The 14,130-nt window shown below is 59.8% G+C and overlaps 6 protein-coding genes across 6 annotated transcripts; 4 read left to right on the forward strand and 2 right to left on the reverse strand.

Annotated features, from left to right (window-relative positions):
• Positions 1-463: 463 nt before the first annotated feature.
• On the forward strand, positions 464-1,554 carry HRG_05852 (uncharacterized protein; the record flags this gene model as incomplete). The annotated part of the gene is made up of 2 exons (XM_044864323.1): positions 464-876; positions 936-1,554. The coding sequence occupies 2 exons, from the start codon at positions 464-466 to the stop codon at positions 1,552-1,554; spliced, it is 1,032 nt and encodes a 343-aa protein (XP_044720855.1).
• Positions 1,555-2,563: 1,009 nt separating this feature from the next.
• HRG_05853 (tubulin/FtsZ family, GTPase domain-containing protein) lies at positions 2,564-4,192 on the forward strand (the record flags this gene model as incomplete). The annotated part of the gene is made up of 5 exons (XM_044864324.1): positions 2,564-2,575; positions 2,678-2,736; positions 2,789-3,099; positions 3,158-3,661; positions 3,717-4,192. The coding sequence occupies 5 exons, from the start codon at positions 2,564-2,566 to the stop codon at positions 4,190-4,192; spliced, it is 1,362 nt and encodes a 453-aa protein (XP_044720856.1).
• Positions 4,193-4,685: 493 nt separating this feature from the next.
• Positions 4,686-6,500, reverse strand: HRG_05854 (RNA recognition motif domain-containing protein; the record flags this gene model as incomplete). Its single annotated transcript, XM_044864325.1, has 5 exons — positions 4,686-5,123; positions 5,197-5,274; positions 5,344-6,231; positions 6,330-6,402; positions 6,490-6,500. The coding sequence occupies 5 exons, from the start codon at positions 6,498-6,500 to the stop codon at positions 4,686-4,688; spliced, it is 1,488 nt and encodes a 495-aa protein (XP_044720857.1).
• Positions 6,501-7,197: 697 nt separating this feature from the next.
• HRG_05855 (sds3-like domain-containing protein) lies at positions 7,198-9,298 on the forward strand (the record flags this gene model as incomplete). The annotated part of the gene is made up of 5 exons (XM_044864326.1): positions 7,198-7,772; positions 7,815-8,179; positions 8,232-8,301; positions 8,359-8,842; positions 8,903-9,298. The coding sequence occupies 5 exons, from the start codon at positions 7,198-7,200 to the stop codon at positions 9,296-9,298; spliced, it is 1,890 nt and encodes a 629-aa protein (XP_044720858.1).
• Positions 9,299-9,936: 638 nt separating this feature from the next.
• Positions 9,937-10,283, reverse strand: HRG_05856 (uncharacterized protein; the record flags this gene model as incomplete). The annotated part of the gene is made up of 3 exons (XM_044864327.1): positions 9,937-10,025; positions 10,089-10,213; positions 10,276-10,283. The coding sequence occupies 3 exons, from the start codon at positions 10,281-10,283 to the stop codon at positions 9,937-9,939; spliced, it is 222 nt and encodes a 73-aa protein (XP_044720859.1).
• A 681-nt stretch (positions 10,284-10,964) lies between these two features.
• On the forward strand, positions 10,965-13,381 carry HRG_05857 (mRNA cleavage and polyadenylation specificity factor complex subunit pta1; the record flags this gene model as incomplete). The annotated part of the gene is made up of 5 exons (XM_044864328.1): positions 10,965-11,299; positions 11,371-11,536; positions 11,594-11,721; positions 11,776-13,196; positions 13,254-13,381. The coding sequence occupies 5 exons, from the start codon at positions 10,965-10,967 to the stop codon at positions 13,379-13,381; spliced, it is 2,178 nt and encodes a 725-aa protein (XP_044720860.1).
• Between the last annotated feature and the right edge of the window lie 749 nt (positions 13,382-14,130).

A 14,130-nucleotide genomic window follows, 5' to 3' on the forward strand; every position in this document is an offset into this window, starting at 1 on the left:
CCCTCATCACCAAGTCGCCGAACCTTGGTCCGGCTCGGGCTCGTTGCAGCTGCTGCCTGGGATCTCGGTGCGGGCGCGAGAGCTGTCGTCGCCAAGGCGTCTGCTTTTCGCCTTGTACCGTCGGTTGGTTCTGATGCCAGCACAGGCCCTCGAGATCCAACGCCTCTCGCACGATAGCGGCCCTCGCCAAGGCCCGACGTTGGAGTCCTTTCTCCTCTTCCTCGCCCTCCGACTTCTCGAGCCACCCAAGGTCCCATCTCTCACTCGACCCTTCCCGCGGTGAACGACTGCCCAGGCAATGCATGCGGACTCCGGCAGAGGCGACACGAGCTTCGGACCTGGTCGCAGACTGCCAAATATCGCCCTCTGTCCGCATCGCTAGGCGACTCACCTTTGAGCTCGACACCGAGGGCGAAAGGTGCGGCAGCGGCTCGCCGGCCTCTGGTTCTCGAAGGCACCTAGAATGTCGTCGTCGTCGCCTGAGCCTGTCACAGGCCCATCCGCCCACCTACCGAGCTCGACCACGGCATCGTCCTCACCACGACTGCTGCCTCCTCCGGCCCAGAGGCCTCTCGCGACCGAGGTCTTCCCGCACGTGACGACGCACTGGACAAAGCCGCAGAGCTGTACGTGGACTTATGTAGCCGACAGCCAGTCCCGGCCCGCCTCCCAAGGTGCTGTTGCCTGGCTGGATCTGCAGCCCATACCCGGCGCAAGCACCCTGTCATGCTACCCCGACGGCATGTTCTCCGGGGGACGTACGGGAGTCTTTAGCCCGGCCACTTGCCCCAGTGGCTGGACGACCGTGTCTCTTCGCATCAATACCGAGAAAGACTTGGCCGAGCCCGTCACCACCACAGCCGTGTGCTGCTCGTCGTATGTGGGCATATTCAAGGTTCGCTTTCCCGGCACACCCGCTGACCCGCGTTGCGTAGCTACTACACTCTCGACGGCTCTTACTGTAAACGCTCGGTTCCAACCGTGCTGGCCGTTCCAATCACTTACAATCACACGGCTGGTACATACGAGGTCATGTCGAGCTCGACTACGACCTTGTACAGTGCCACCATTGCCGTAAACACCATCCGCGCGCTCTTCATGGAGCAGGACATGAGCCTGCTGGGCCTGACGGACGACGAGGAGATTAGTGAGGATGAGGTTCATGGGAACCCGCTCCCGCTAGGGGCGCGCATTGGCGCTGCCATTGGGGTGGCCATATTTTCCCTGCTATCCATAGGGGCAGTCATATTCTGCCTGTTGCGGTGGCGGCGGTCGCGGAGGAGGCAGGCCAAGGGGCTCAGATCGCACGAGCTCGGCAGTGTGTATGGAAGACGGCTTCGCACCCACGACTCTCTTGCGGTACGCGAGGGCCATGCGGCTGAACCACCACCAGCATACGAAGCCTCTGGGCCGACGAACGGCTTCCGGGGACGCGGGGCCGACAATGCCCGGCAGGATGAAATCAGGAGTCTTGTGGCACAAAAGGAAGCCATCCAGCTGCGCATCGAGGAGCTGGAGAGGATAGGTACGGATGCTGAGGCAATATCACGGTGATTCTCCGATGGCGCAGCTTTCCGGGCATACAGAGTAGTTGCCGGCCTTGTTACCCAGCAGTGACGCAGCCAAGCTGGTGCGAGACAGGGGACCGACGCCGCATCGTGGTGAAGTTCGGACGCACATGGCCACCCGCGCTTTCGTTTCAAGGAGCCCGAGGTCGTTGGACACGCTCAGTGGTGTCTTGGGCAATGCCGGTCCATCCCACGCGGAGGTGTTTGTGTGTGTTTGACTCGCGTTAGGAGCTGTAACGACTGACGTTAGCAGACTGCTACCTACCCTAGAGAACACGGACGCAAGGTCCCGAGCGGGAGCACCCGAATCAAAAACAGGACCGCCGGTCAATTGACGAGGCGAGGGATAAAGTCGGCACGCATTAATTAGCGCTCTGTCATCTCCGGGTTGATGCTGTCGACGTCTGCCGTGTCTGCATCTGTCAACCGCTTCTCGACGGCATCAGGTACTGCAGGGCTGCCAAGCAAGATCGAGCGAGGACTTTTTGATGCCGGTTGCCAAGTACCGATATGTAGCTTCTCATTACCTTCTTCCCCCGCGGTGCAGCAATGCCACGCAAATCAACCTCCATCCGTGGCTTTGGTACCTTCGCCAATGAACCTACCCACCAAGTATCGTGTTCCGTTTCCAGGCCCTGGATGAGGCTGGTCTTGGTGGAGCGCCCCTAGTGGTAGCCGGGCATTAGCGGGCAGGACGTCCCCTGGATCCAGGGCATCCACAATGCACGGCGCCAATTAGCGGTGAGGGAGTCGCTGAAACTTGACTCGACAGCGAGACAGTGACACCGTCCTTGCAGATACCCCACTGAACATCCCCCGGCTCGGTACCTGAGGTCACTCGAATTTCCAGACCCCGCCAATTGTAATTGAAGCATCCCCAAGCCCATGCCCCTATTCACTTCACGCGCTCCGCGCCTCTTACATCTGCCGCCCTCGTCAAGATCCCCAGCTTCTACCTGTCACGACAACATCTTTGAAATTGTCTTGGTTCGACAATGAAGGGCGAGGTGAGCAACAGCTGCGGTGAGAGCCGGGCGCTGTGGACGGACAACCTCTCGTCCGTCCTCCACGATTCATGCACTCATCATTGCTAACCCCTTTCCCGACAGATCCTTCATATTCACCTGGGCCAGGCTGGCACCCAGCTCGGAAACTCTGCCTGGGAGCTGTGCGTCAACTTGTCCCCAAGCCATCACCGCCGCTGACCGCAGCGGCTACAGTTACCTCTTAGAGCACGGCCTAGGCCCCGACGGCCGTCCCGACCCCAATGGCCCAGATGTCGGCGACCCGGGCTCCTTCGAGACATTCTTCACCGAGACGAGCAGCGGCAAGCATGTGCCTCGCTCCATCTTCATGGACCTAGACCCGTCCCCCATCGACGAGATCCGCACCGGCCCCTACCGCCAGCTTTTCCACCCCGAGTTGCTTATGAGCGGCAAGGAAGATGCCGCCAACAACTACGCCCGCGGCCACTACACCATTGGCAAGGAGATGGTCGACAGTGTCATTGATCGCGTTCGCCGCGTGGCCGGTGAGTTGTCTCCCAGCATCGCACGCGGGCCAACGCTGACTGACACGCCGGTGCGCAGACAACTGCCAGTCTCTCCAGGGCTTCTTGATCTTCCACTCCTTTGGAGGTGGTACTGGCTCCGGCTTCGGCTCCCTTCTCTTGGAGCGCCTGGCTACCGAGTACGGCAAGAAGACTAAGTTGGAATTTGCCGTCTATCCAGCGCCTCGCGTCAACACGGCCGTCGTCGAGCCTTACAACGCCGTCCTGTCCACTCACAGCACCATAGAGAATTCCGACTGCACCTTCCTTGTCGACAACGAGGCCGTCTATGACATTTGCCGCCGAAACCTCGATCTCCCCCGGCCTTCGTACGACCACCTCAATCGCCTGATTGCCCAGGTCGTCAGCTCCATCACCTCGTCGCTCCGCTTTGACGGTGCCCTCAACGTCGACCTCAACGAGTTCCAGACCAACCTGGTCCCCTATCCTCGAATTCACTATCCCCTGATAAGCTACGCCCCGGTCGTGTCCGCTGCCAAGAGTGCGCACGAGAGCTTCAAGGTCCACGACCTCACCTTCCAGTGTGAGTTTTGTACCAACCAAGTCCCTGGCAGCATCGTGGTACTGACGGGACCCAGGCTTCGAGCCCAACAACCAGATGGTTGTCTGCGACCCTCGGAACGGCAAGTACATGGCTGTTGCTCTGCTGTACCGTGGCGACGTCGTTCCCCGCGACTGCACGGCTGCCATCACCGCCTTGAAGGCCAAGGCATCGTTCAACCTTGTCGAGTGGTGTCCGACTGGGTTCAAGCTTGGCATCAACTACCAGAAGCCCGTGGCAGTCCCGGTCCCTGCCGAGGACGGCGGCCTGGCTTCCGTCGAGCGCTCCGTCTCCATGCTTTCCAACACGACTGCCATTGCCGAGGCGTGGTCTCGACTCGACCACAAGTTCGACCTCATGCACAGCAAGCGTGCCTTTGTGCACTGGTACGTCGGCGAGGGCATGGAGGAGGGCGAGTTCACCGAGGCCCGCGAGGATCTCGCTGCGCTCGAGAAGGATTACGAGGAAGTCGCCGCAGACTCCTACGAGCCCGAGGAAGAGCCCGAGTATTAACGGGGCCGTGGTGACACATCTCGCCCGCCCGACATGACTGGATGCTCGAACTTGATGCGGCGCCCTCTTTATGCTGGGCGTCGATGTGGTGTACAAAGACGGTTGTTGAATCATGGAAGCTGTGTTTGAATCAATGCTTTGGGGTCGTGCAAAGTTTGGGCTGTACATACTTCCGTCGCCCTTGGCATAGAAACCGGGTCCACGATGCTTTAGAAGATTGGTCGTTTTGTTGCCAAGTTTGATACTTGAGAGGATTCCCCAGCTGGATAGAAGCAGGCAGGCAAATTCGATTTCCGTTTCCTTGTCCCCGTCGTCGTGGTGCTCGTGCTTCGGCTTGAGCGGTCCGGGGCTGAGCCGCGGATAGAAGTCATATGAAGTGCATGAGGCGACAAGCGAAACCGGCTCGAGTCCCATGATCACCGCAGCTTCACTTGGTACGTGGCCATTCTTACAAAGCGTCAACCTCTGGCCCGTATGCCCCCCTTCAACTCGCCTACGCCGACTTCTTCCACCCCGCCGCCCGGCGCGCACCCCTGTTCTTGGGCCTCCCCGATTTCCCGGACGACTTCTTGCCCAGCTTGAGGTCCTTGGGGCGGCCGTCCTTGGCCGACGCCCTCCTGCCCTCGAAGACGATCTGCTCGGGCGACTTGTTGACGCCGCCGGGAGCCCTGATCCGGTGTTTGGCGGCACCAGCGCGGCCGAGGAGCTTGCCGGCACGCCCCGCGGCGGCCTGTTCCTCGGCCGTCGACTTGTGCTCGTACTTGGTTCTGCGCTCGGCTTCGCTGGATGCGATTGCCTTTGCCTTGATGCGCTCCTGGGCCGAGGCCGTCTTGCGGGGATCCTTTGCTCGGGTCACACGGAGCGGTCGGGGGAGCATGGGTGGAAACTTTTTGCCGTCGAGTAGCAGAGCAGATTCGACGTCATTGCCGTCCTGGTAGATGTTAGTTATGGTGAACAAAACCAGAGGCAGCCGTTGGACCTTGGACCAAAGCAGCCAGACTCACATAAAACTGCACGTAAGCAAAGCCCTTGCCCACCCTGGTCTTGGGATCTCGCACAACGCGGACGTTTTCCACCTTGCCCTGTTTCAAGAATGTCCTCCACAGTCCTTCTTCCACATCCGACGGAATCTTATTGCGCTTCTTCTCAACCGTCTTGCCTGTGCTGTCCGTCTTGAGGACCGTCTCGTCGTCCACGAAGCCCAGGTTGCCCACGAAGACGCAACGCCGGTGAGCCATGACACTTGGGTGGGCGACACTGTCTACCCTGATGTGCCGGCCCAAGACCTCGCTCCCATTCAGTTCGGCAGCAACCTTTCTTGCGGCTGCGGGCGATGAGAAGACGGCGTAGGCGTTGGCAGACTGGGTCGTAGCGCTCATGACCGACTTTGTGATGTAGGCAGCTCTCTTGGGCATGGAGCCGGTAGAAAAGGCGACGGAGCGGAAGCGGATCGACTCTAGCCTCTGAGGGGCTGCCGTGTCATTCTGATCGAGGACCGACGACAGGTGGGTAATGAGCATCTTCTTGGCCTTTTTGGAGGTGATGGCTTCCGCGGACACGTTGCCCAGAAACACGGTTCGGCCTGCCTTTTCCAGATCTGGTGCGCCGGAGTCTTGACCCAGGCTTTCATGCACAGGCACGTCTTGGTCGCCATCGACGTCGCCTTGTTCAGCTTTCAGGCGCTTCTCGGCGGGCTCGGTGACATCGTGCTTGGTCAGCTCCGCAAGATAGTTGGCTTCGAGGTCTTCGTTGTCTTCCTTTCTTTTGCGTTTCCGCTCTCGTCTTGGCTTTTCCGTCTCCGACGTCTCGTCGGCGGAGATGGCGTTGTCGGCACTCGTAGCTCTTTCGCCTTGTGCGTCATTCCTGGAGCCATCCGAGGTGGGCTCGTCTTCGTCGCCATAGTCTAGCTCTTGGCTTGCTTCAGAGAGGACCTCGTCGTCAACTTCCTGGTCGCCGACCTCTTTGTCTTTGGTGTCAGGCACACTGAGCTCCTGCGCCGCCGGATAGCGCGTCTTGAGAGGCGCTTTTACGGGTCCAGACTGGGCGAGGTGTCAGCCACAAGGCAAATTGGGACAATCCAAAGAGACGGAGAGACCAGGGAAGAGAGAGAGAGAGAGAAAGACTCGCGACAGCTTACACTGGAGGCGAAGAGGGCATCGAGGGTGGGGTCAATTGCTTTGGAGGCAAGGCCCAGCGCCGGCGTCGATTTTCTTGAAGCATGTGTCAGCCACGTCAAGACAAGGGATGAGAAAATAAAGAAACCGACACCGCAGCTTCTAATGCCGGTCTTGACGTACCTTTTGGGCATCCTGGGCAGCGGGATATGATGGGGCTCTTGCGAGAAGCGACGAGGTTTGTCGGCAGCCAGGCTTCTTCTCTGGTAGGTACGAAGTATGTATCGTAGATATTAGACCCGGGACTCGATGTTCACCGGAGGATAAAAATCGAACTTTTTTTTGTTGGTCCCAAAATCTCGGCAGCCAGCCAGGATCCCTGCGAGCGGAAGAATGCGTCATTGGCTTTTGCGGCCGCGGTTGGGCGGCGGAACCCCCCCCATGATCGCGTTTCTGCCCCCCGCCACCGCCCTGCCCCATCCATCAAAGCCCGCCTTTGGCGCAGCGGAAAGTCAGTCAGGCGCAGCTTTGCCGCCGCAGGAACCAGCAGCAGCAGACATTAGCAGTGGAGCTGCGCGCGAAGCCGTGCTCTCTCTCCCTCTCCCTCTCTCACTCTCTCCCTCTATTCTCTGCCGCCCACCCCCCGTCTCTCTCTCGCCTCCCGCCAGACCGCGACCTCCCATCGCCTCGCTTTTCCCTGCAGCCACTTTCTGCACTTTTGTTGGCCACTCGTCGACCGTCTTTTCTTCACTGCGAGCCCTCGCCTCAGTCGTCGCCTTCAACACGCGCCGCCGCACCCCGACGAGAACCGCATCGCTGGTTTCAAGCCGACCTTGTCTTCTCACAAATACCCAAGACGACGCGATCAATCTCCTCGACCTCAACGCACCCATGGCGGCGACCGCTGTAGCGCACGGCGCCCGGTCGCCCTCTGGGCCCGGTGCAGTCGATCTCGAGGGCAGTATCGTCTCCAGCCCTCTCAGCGAGGTTGAAGACGGCGACGCCAACGACCAAGATATTGAACACATGCAGCTCGACGGTCGTGGCCACATCGGCGACAAGTCAAGCGTCAGCGGCGACGACCATCGCATTGCCAACCACGACGGCTCCGACTCCGACAGCGCCCTCTCCGATGCGGCCTCCGACGTCAACTCGGATGTCAACGACACCGAGGCCGAGACCGAAAGACTATACGATACTCCCAAGAGCCAGAGGCATCGCGACGTAGTCGTCGACCAGTTCAACAATGGCCGGGTCTTCGAGCACACCCCCAGCAAGCTGCACAGAACCACTGGGGCCGAAGCAGACCACGACAATCGCGACGACTTGTCCGTCTCTGGTGACGAAGAGTCTGTCGCCTCCAGCTTGGCTGGGAGAGAAGACTCGCCCGCGAAGCCCGCCACGGCGAATGATACGAGCATCGACGAGGATGCCAAGCTCGACTCGCAGGACCGCAAGCGCAAACGGTCCCCGATAGTTGATCAGTCCGAGCCAGACCAACCGCTTAGGAAGCGAAATGGCTCGCTGGGAGCACCAGGGGCGACGGTCGAACAAGACACGCCAATGAACGAGGATGATAGCACGTCAGCGAACCCTCAGAGCGGCCACCAGTCCGGTGGCGAGGACGAGGCCAGCTCTACGTCAAACCGAGACGCCACCGTCGAGGCACCAGAACGAGAAACAAGGAAGTCGAAGCGCAATTCATCCAAGCGCAAAGGGCTACTCGCTGGCGATGCGGCCGGTGGGGCCGACAGCGACACGCGCGAGTACCCGGCGGATGTCGCGGTCGGGGACGAAGCTGAGCACCCTGAAGAGGAGCCGGACGGAGACGCGGAAGAGGAGGCGGATCTTGCAGCCAAGAACATTGAAGAGAGTCAGTCGTCTCCCCCGAGGTGAAATGCGGTGCATCGCTAACGCCGACGCAGTGGAGAGGAAGCACGCCGCCTTCAGAGACTGGACACACATCGAGGATATGTTCAGCGTCTTCAGAGAGAGGTTCGTTAAGAGCACCCACCAAGCCCATGCAGAGCGCTGGCTGACCCCGGCCCGCAGGCTTTACAAAGACCGCCTCCAGCGGCTGGAGGAGGAGGAGCAGTCTCTCCTGGCTGACGAGCCCACACATCCCGAGTACCTGAGCATGAAGAAATGCATCGACGAGCGGCTGGACAAGAGATTGCAAGAAGCCGACGCAGAATACGAGCTCCAGATGACGGCCAACGACCGACGTGCGGTGGCGGAACGGGCACAAATCTGGAGCCAATTCTTCCAGGCCGTGCGCGAGAAGAGGGAGCAGGCTTTGGAAAGGCTGAACCAACAGTGGTACGAGGTCCAGAGCGCCAGGCGGAGCGCGCACAGCCTGCCCGACTATGGCCTGCTGTTCCCCAAAGACCCTGCGCAGCGGGTTCGAAACGCCATCGCGTACAACACAGAGGTCTCGACGCTTGCGGGCTTGGCCAAGTACGAGGGTTTCCCAGCTGGCCCCGAGCTCAAGGGTGCGTCAATGAGTGAACTGGAAGCCGATTTGTCTGCCATTGAGGTACTATTCGGAACCCGCTTTTGCTCGTGGAATCGTCTCTGACCTGGCTTCTCCTCCTAGCACGTTCATCATGGCCGCCAGAAGCATACGGCTCACCACCAGCCACGCGAAGAGTACCACACGCCAACATTCAGCCGCCTTGGCCCCGCGGGAGAGCAGTTCATCAAGGACACGCCATGGGCTAACCCCAACCACTCGGCTCATAAACTGCACAAGGAGCCGGCCCAGACAGACGGCCCCGCCAAACGAGCGACTCAGTCCACCAGTCGCCCTCCAGCGGACGTCAAGGCGACTTTTGACGGTCAGTTCAGGGCTCACATATCGCCTGCACTGTCCAATCGAGTGTCCGAGTCGCCGGAGATGGCGCGCGGCATCCCGAACCAGGCTGCGCATCCGATGAAGCGGGTAAGCAGCATCCCAAAGCTTGCGCGCGGATCGAGGGCCGCAGCGGCCTGAGGACCCGCTCCTGAACTGCCGCGAACAGGCGGGCGGTGCCCTGTGTCGACGACTAGACCATGATGCTTGACTTACACTGCGTTTCGGATAATGTGATACCCCAAGAAGATATGTCGGCTTTCTGCCTTTCTCTCTCCTTTGTACACGACTTTGTTCTCGTGCTGGCGCTACTACTGCATATCAGGCGCATGGTTTCTGCCGGAACGGCATCGGCGGCGCGAGATGCGTCTGGGGCACGGGAAAGAGGGTATGGTTGGCGAGCGAGCCACTTAGTAGTCGCTAGGTCTCTTGTCGCTCTTTATGATCCACTTTCCATTGTCTCCTACGTCTCTCCTACTTGTGTACTTTGGCTTTGGGACAATGGATACAACTGGCCTCAATCATACATGTTGGTTGGAGGCCGGTGTGCGCCGGTGATATTGTACATGAAGAACCCGAAGTCATGAACGGCGTTTATAGGCCGGCAAGAAGCGAGGTTGGGCAAACCCATTTCTCGTCAACCAGTCAAGTTTCGAATTTCGGCCCTGGCCCCTAGGCCGAGTCGCGGTGAACATGGCACTGCTCAGAGGACTGGTCTTTCCCGGGTTGGCCTTGCAATCGTGGTGATTTTTGTCACGGTTTTTGCGACGTGCTCTTCCTCATTGTTTCTTTGCCGGCTGCCGAGGGGTATCTGGGACCTTGACATTGTCAAAGTTATCCTGGCCGACAGCGTTGAGGGTGTAGTAGTCTATGACAGTGTACCATCAGCCTTGCATCCATCTGAGCCAGAGGGGGGGAGCATGGAGCATACAAATGCCGCCCACGACCGTCAGCAGTCCTAAACCCGTGATTGAGTTTTTAAAGAGGTAGGGTCGTCGGGCACGGATGAGCGCCGGACCTTGGCGCAGGCGGCGGTCGTAGTAGGTGGAATGCGCACTGGTCGATAGGTGAGCATTTGCTTCGCCGCGAGCACGTGTGAGGGGGGGGTTCAGGCTTACTCGGGCATTTTGAGTGTGCGAACTGTTCACGGAGAGACCGCAGAGATAGGTGACGGCAGGAATCGCTCGTGGAGATGATGGCTATTTCAAAGGGTCCAGAGTGAAGGGTGGTGGTGAGGTTAAAGCTGGGCGGGTCAAGGTCGGGTAAATGCCGTGGTTTGACGTAAGGCTCCGGCTTCCAGGGTGCGGCGCAGTGCCCTGTTTTTTACTCCCTCGCGACCGCTAACCTACCTTGGGCTGGCGCCTGAGCGAGCACAGAGCTGTACAGAGTACCCACCAGAGCCTACAGGGGATTGGGGCGCGTCAGGTCTCGTTCGCCAAAGCCTCGCCAGCTGCTCGAGCAGCATCAGCTTGTTGAGGAATCGAAGCCAACCTCACACCCCCGCACCCTCACCCTCACCCTCACCCTCGGGCTCCCCAGGTTCATCACCACGAGGCTGCCGCCGGCACGTGCGCAGCCGAGCTCTGGAGACGGCATTTGACGCTCGGCGCAAGAAGAGAGTTGCTGATTCTGGCAGCCGAGCCCAGTCGCGAATTGCATTATCGCCACAGCTCGCTTGCGCCCATGGTGCCGCCTGGTCGACGTCGCATGCCCACGCCAACACATAACTTTCCTCTGAATACCCCCGTCGCTGCGCAGCAACACCAACACCACCACCACCACTGGCGGCAGCACCCCGAGCGCGACCATGTCCTCGACACTCTCCGTCCCGGACCAGATCCGCCAGCTCAATGACGCCCGCAAGCTCGTCCTCGGCGATGTCAAGTACTATCCGAGCGTAGTGAGGGGGATTTTGCCCATCATCGGCCCTACGGCCCCCGTCGAGCTGCGACAATGGGGTGCCGAGTTCCTGGCCGAGGCCTTCTCGACGCCCGCTTTGCCCAACGGGGAGAAGGAGACGATGCAGCCCTACGTGCTCGCCACGCTCGAGTCGCTGGCCGAGAACGAGAGAGAGGACGCAAGGGTCCTGCGTAGCGTCATACAAACAGCGGCGAGCATATATCCGCTCGCTCTGCGATGGATGTACGTGCAACCTGCTTTCCTTCTTGACCTCTCTCCCACCCAGCGCGGATATGCTGACAAGTGGCTTGTAGCATCAACAACGGATATGATACCGTCACCTGGGAGAGAATGGTGAGCATCAAGCAAAAGATATTGCGGATATGGGACAACGCACCGCCTTCGGTGAGGATCTGCTGCGTCAAGTTTGCCCAGCGCGTTGTGCTTGCACAGAGCGTGGCCTCGGGCTCTGAATTCAGGGTTCGTCTGCCTACTTCCTGATGGCCTTGGAAAATCCTGCTGATGACTGTCACATAGCACGGTGGCGCTCTCGATGTGTCTCTGGACAAGGTCCCGCCTAATCATCAGTCTCTCGATGCGCGTACCCTTGAGGCAGAAGCTACGGGCCTGCTGGATCGCATGTTGGGAGTTTTGGAGGGCAGCAGGTGAGTGGGCATTCTATATACTGCCGGGGTGGAGTCCCAGCTGACGGCTCATAGCGATGCCCTCGTTGTCGACGCTACGATAAACTGCCTATCCATCTTGGTGCGGACGCGGCCCGCAACATCGGGTCGGATCCTCAACGCGCTGCTCAACTTCAACCCCTTACAGGCGGCCAACTCGCCCATGACACCCAAGCTGCGTGTCATGATCAAGTCGATGGAGAAGACGGCACGGCTGTTGCTCATCCACCTCAGCAAGAGAGACCCCCACAACCCCATTGTCCCGCGGATACAGCAACACGTTGAGCGGACGATGCGGGCGGTGGCAGAGGTGATTGACGACTCGGCCAAGAAAAGGCCCTTGGAGCCTCAGCAGCAGGACGGCGTCGATGCCAAGCGCCAGCGTACTGCGGGATCCCATGTTCCCATCCGGCCGCTTGGACCCGGACCGCACTCGCTGGCTGACGTCTTCACCCTGTTGAGTAATGATGAGCTCAAGAACTTTGACATTTCACAGTTGCCGCTGGGGTTGGTGGCCAAAGTGTCGGTGACTGCCCTCGCGGGACTCGACCTCGAACTGCTGACCAAGGCCGTCGATGGCGTCCGGGGCCGCCTCATCGAGCTGGCGAATGCGCCAGCGCCGGAGTTGAACCCCAACACTGCGCCGCTGGGCGTGGATGACGACGACGACGACTACGAGCCGGACTTTTACCAGGCCGAGGACACGGAGCAGATACTCAACAAGCTGGACGGCACGTCGGCGGCGCCGGAGCTGCCTGGGCTAGACGGGAGCCTGGCCTTGGCATCCTTCAGCCTCCCTCAGCCGGCGGAGCTAACGCAAGAGGTGGCGCTCAGGGCGGGCAGCGAGACGGTGACAAGAGTAGTAGAGATGATGAAATCGCTGGAAGAACCGGCGATAAAGAGGACCAAGGCCGGCTTCAGCCGTCTGGCGGCCAGCTCCGGAAGCCGGGACGCGTGGATGTCGATTCTCACGCGGCTGGCGACTCGATCGTCGGCAGGCCTCGAGGAGAAGTCGGTCAAGAGCGAGGACGGCGAGAAGGCCGAGGAAGCATCCGCCGCCGAGCGCCTCAATGCCAGCATCCGAGAAGTGTTGTACAACTACGTGATGGAGGATTTCCGCAGACACATCGACGTGGCCGTGTCCTGGCTCTGCGAGGAGTGGTACAACGACAAGATCCAAGGACGGAGCGAGGGCGACCACCCTGAGTACTACGAAAAGTGTACCTTGCGGCTGCTGGGCGGCTTCCTGCCATACCTGCACCCGCAGGACAAGATTCTAACGCGATTCTTGAGCGAGATTCCAGAGCTCAACCGGACGATCCTGTCGCAGGTCAAGCACATGTGCCGCGACCCCAGCGTGACGCAACTGGCGCTGACGAGCCTGCTATACCTGGTGATGATGCGGCCGCCGATCAAGGAGGTTGCGCTGGACACGGTGCAGGACATTTGGACAGAGTGTGAGTCGAGATGCGATGCGGCTGCTTTTGCCTGCGAAGCTAACCTTGTCCTGACAGTCGAGGACGCGCGGCCGATGGCTGGCAAATATCTGGCCAAGTATCGTCCTGCATTTTTGGAGGCGGCGAACAAGAGCAAGGTCGAGGGTGAGGGGGATGGACCGACGGCGGTGGCAATTGCGACATGAGGCTTGAAAGGTTCGATGATGGCCTGTTGTAAAAGATGAAAGGGAATACTTGAGACAGCGGCAGGCGTTTGGAGGGAAAGCTGGGCTATTACTTTGCCGGGTAGTCATGATGGAAGGCGAAGAGAGCATAGGTGGCTGCATGAGCCGTGGAATAAGGAGCCAGGGGTAAAAGGGAGGGCAGATGAAGGATTGAGAGCTGCATCTCTTGCTCTGCTGTGTCGTGGAGCCATATGTCTACGAATACAGCAGTTGTGTAACTATACCGGCGACACAATCGATGAGCGATGACGTGTGGCGAGCGTCTTCTCCGTACTGTACGTGTGCAGGCTTGCGAGATACGGATGCCGAGGCCCGATGAATCAGCATCAACCTCGATTGGGCCTGGCCGCGCGGATCGCCGTTGCTGGGTTACCGGCCGTCCGATGCCAGCATTCTCAGGACGCTGCGGCCGTTTCACCAGCGTGTGTGTGCGTGAGCGTGTGTGTGTGTGTGTGTGTGTGTGTGGGTGGACGGGAGATGGGCAGCCGGGTAGCGGCTACCTCGGAGGCAAGTACTGTTTTTCAATGCAGACTCCCCCCCTCCCTCCCGCATGGCTTTCTTTCCCTCCCCCGCCGGTGGAGAAAGTCAACATCAACAATACGACCATGCTGCGGGGCAGTAAAGCAATCAAGGCTTCTTTTCAGATCATGTAAGTTTGATGAAGGTTGAGCGAGAGCATGAGCTGGCTGTCCGTTGGAGGCGCAGTGCTT

The sequence above is a fragment of the Hirsutella rhossiliensis genome (genome assembly GCF_020360975.1).
Source record: "Hirsutella rhossiliensis strain HR02 chromosome Unknown scaffold00005, whole genome shotgun sequence".
Classification (NCBI taxonomy): domain Eukaryota; kingdom Fungi; phylum Ascomycota; class Sordariomycetes; order Hypocreales; family Ophiocordycipitaceae; genus Hirsutella; species Hirsutella rhossiliensis.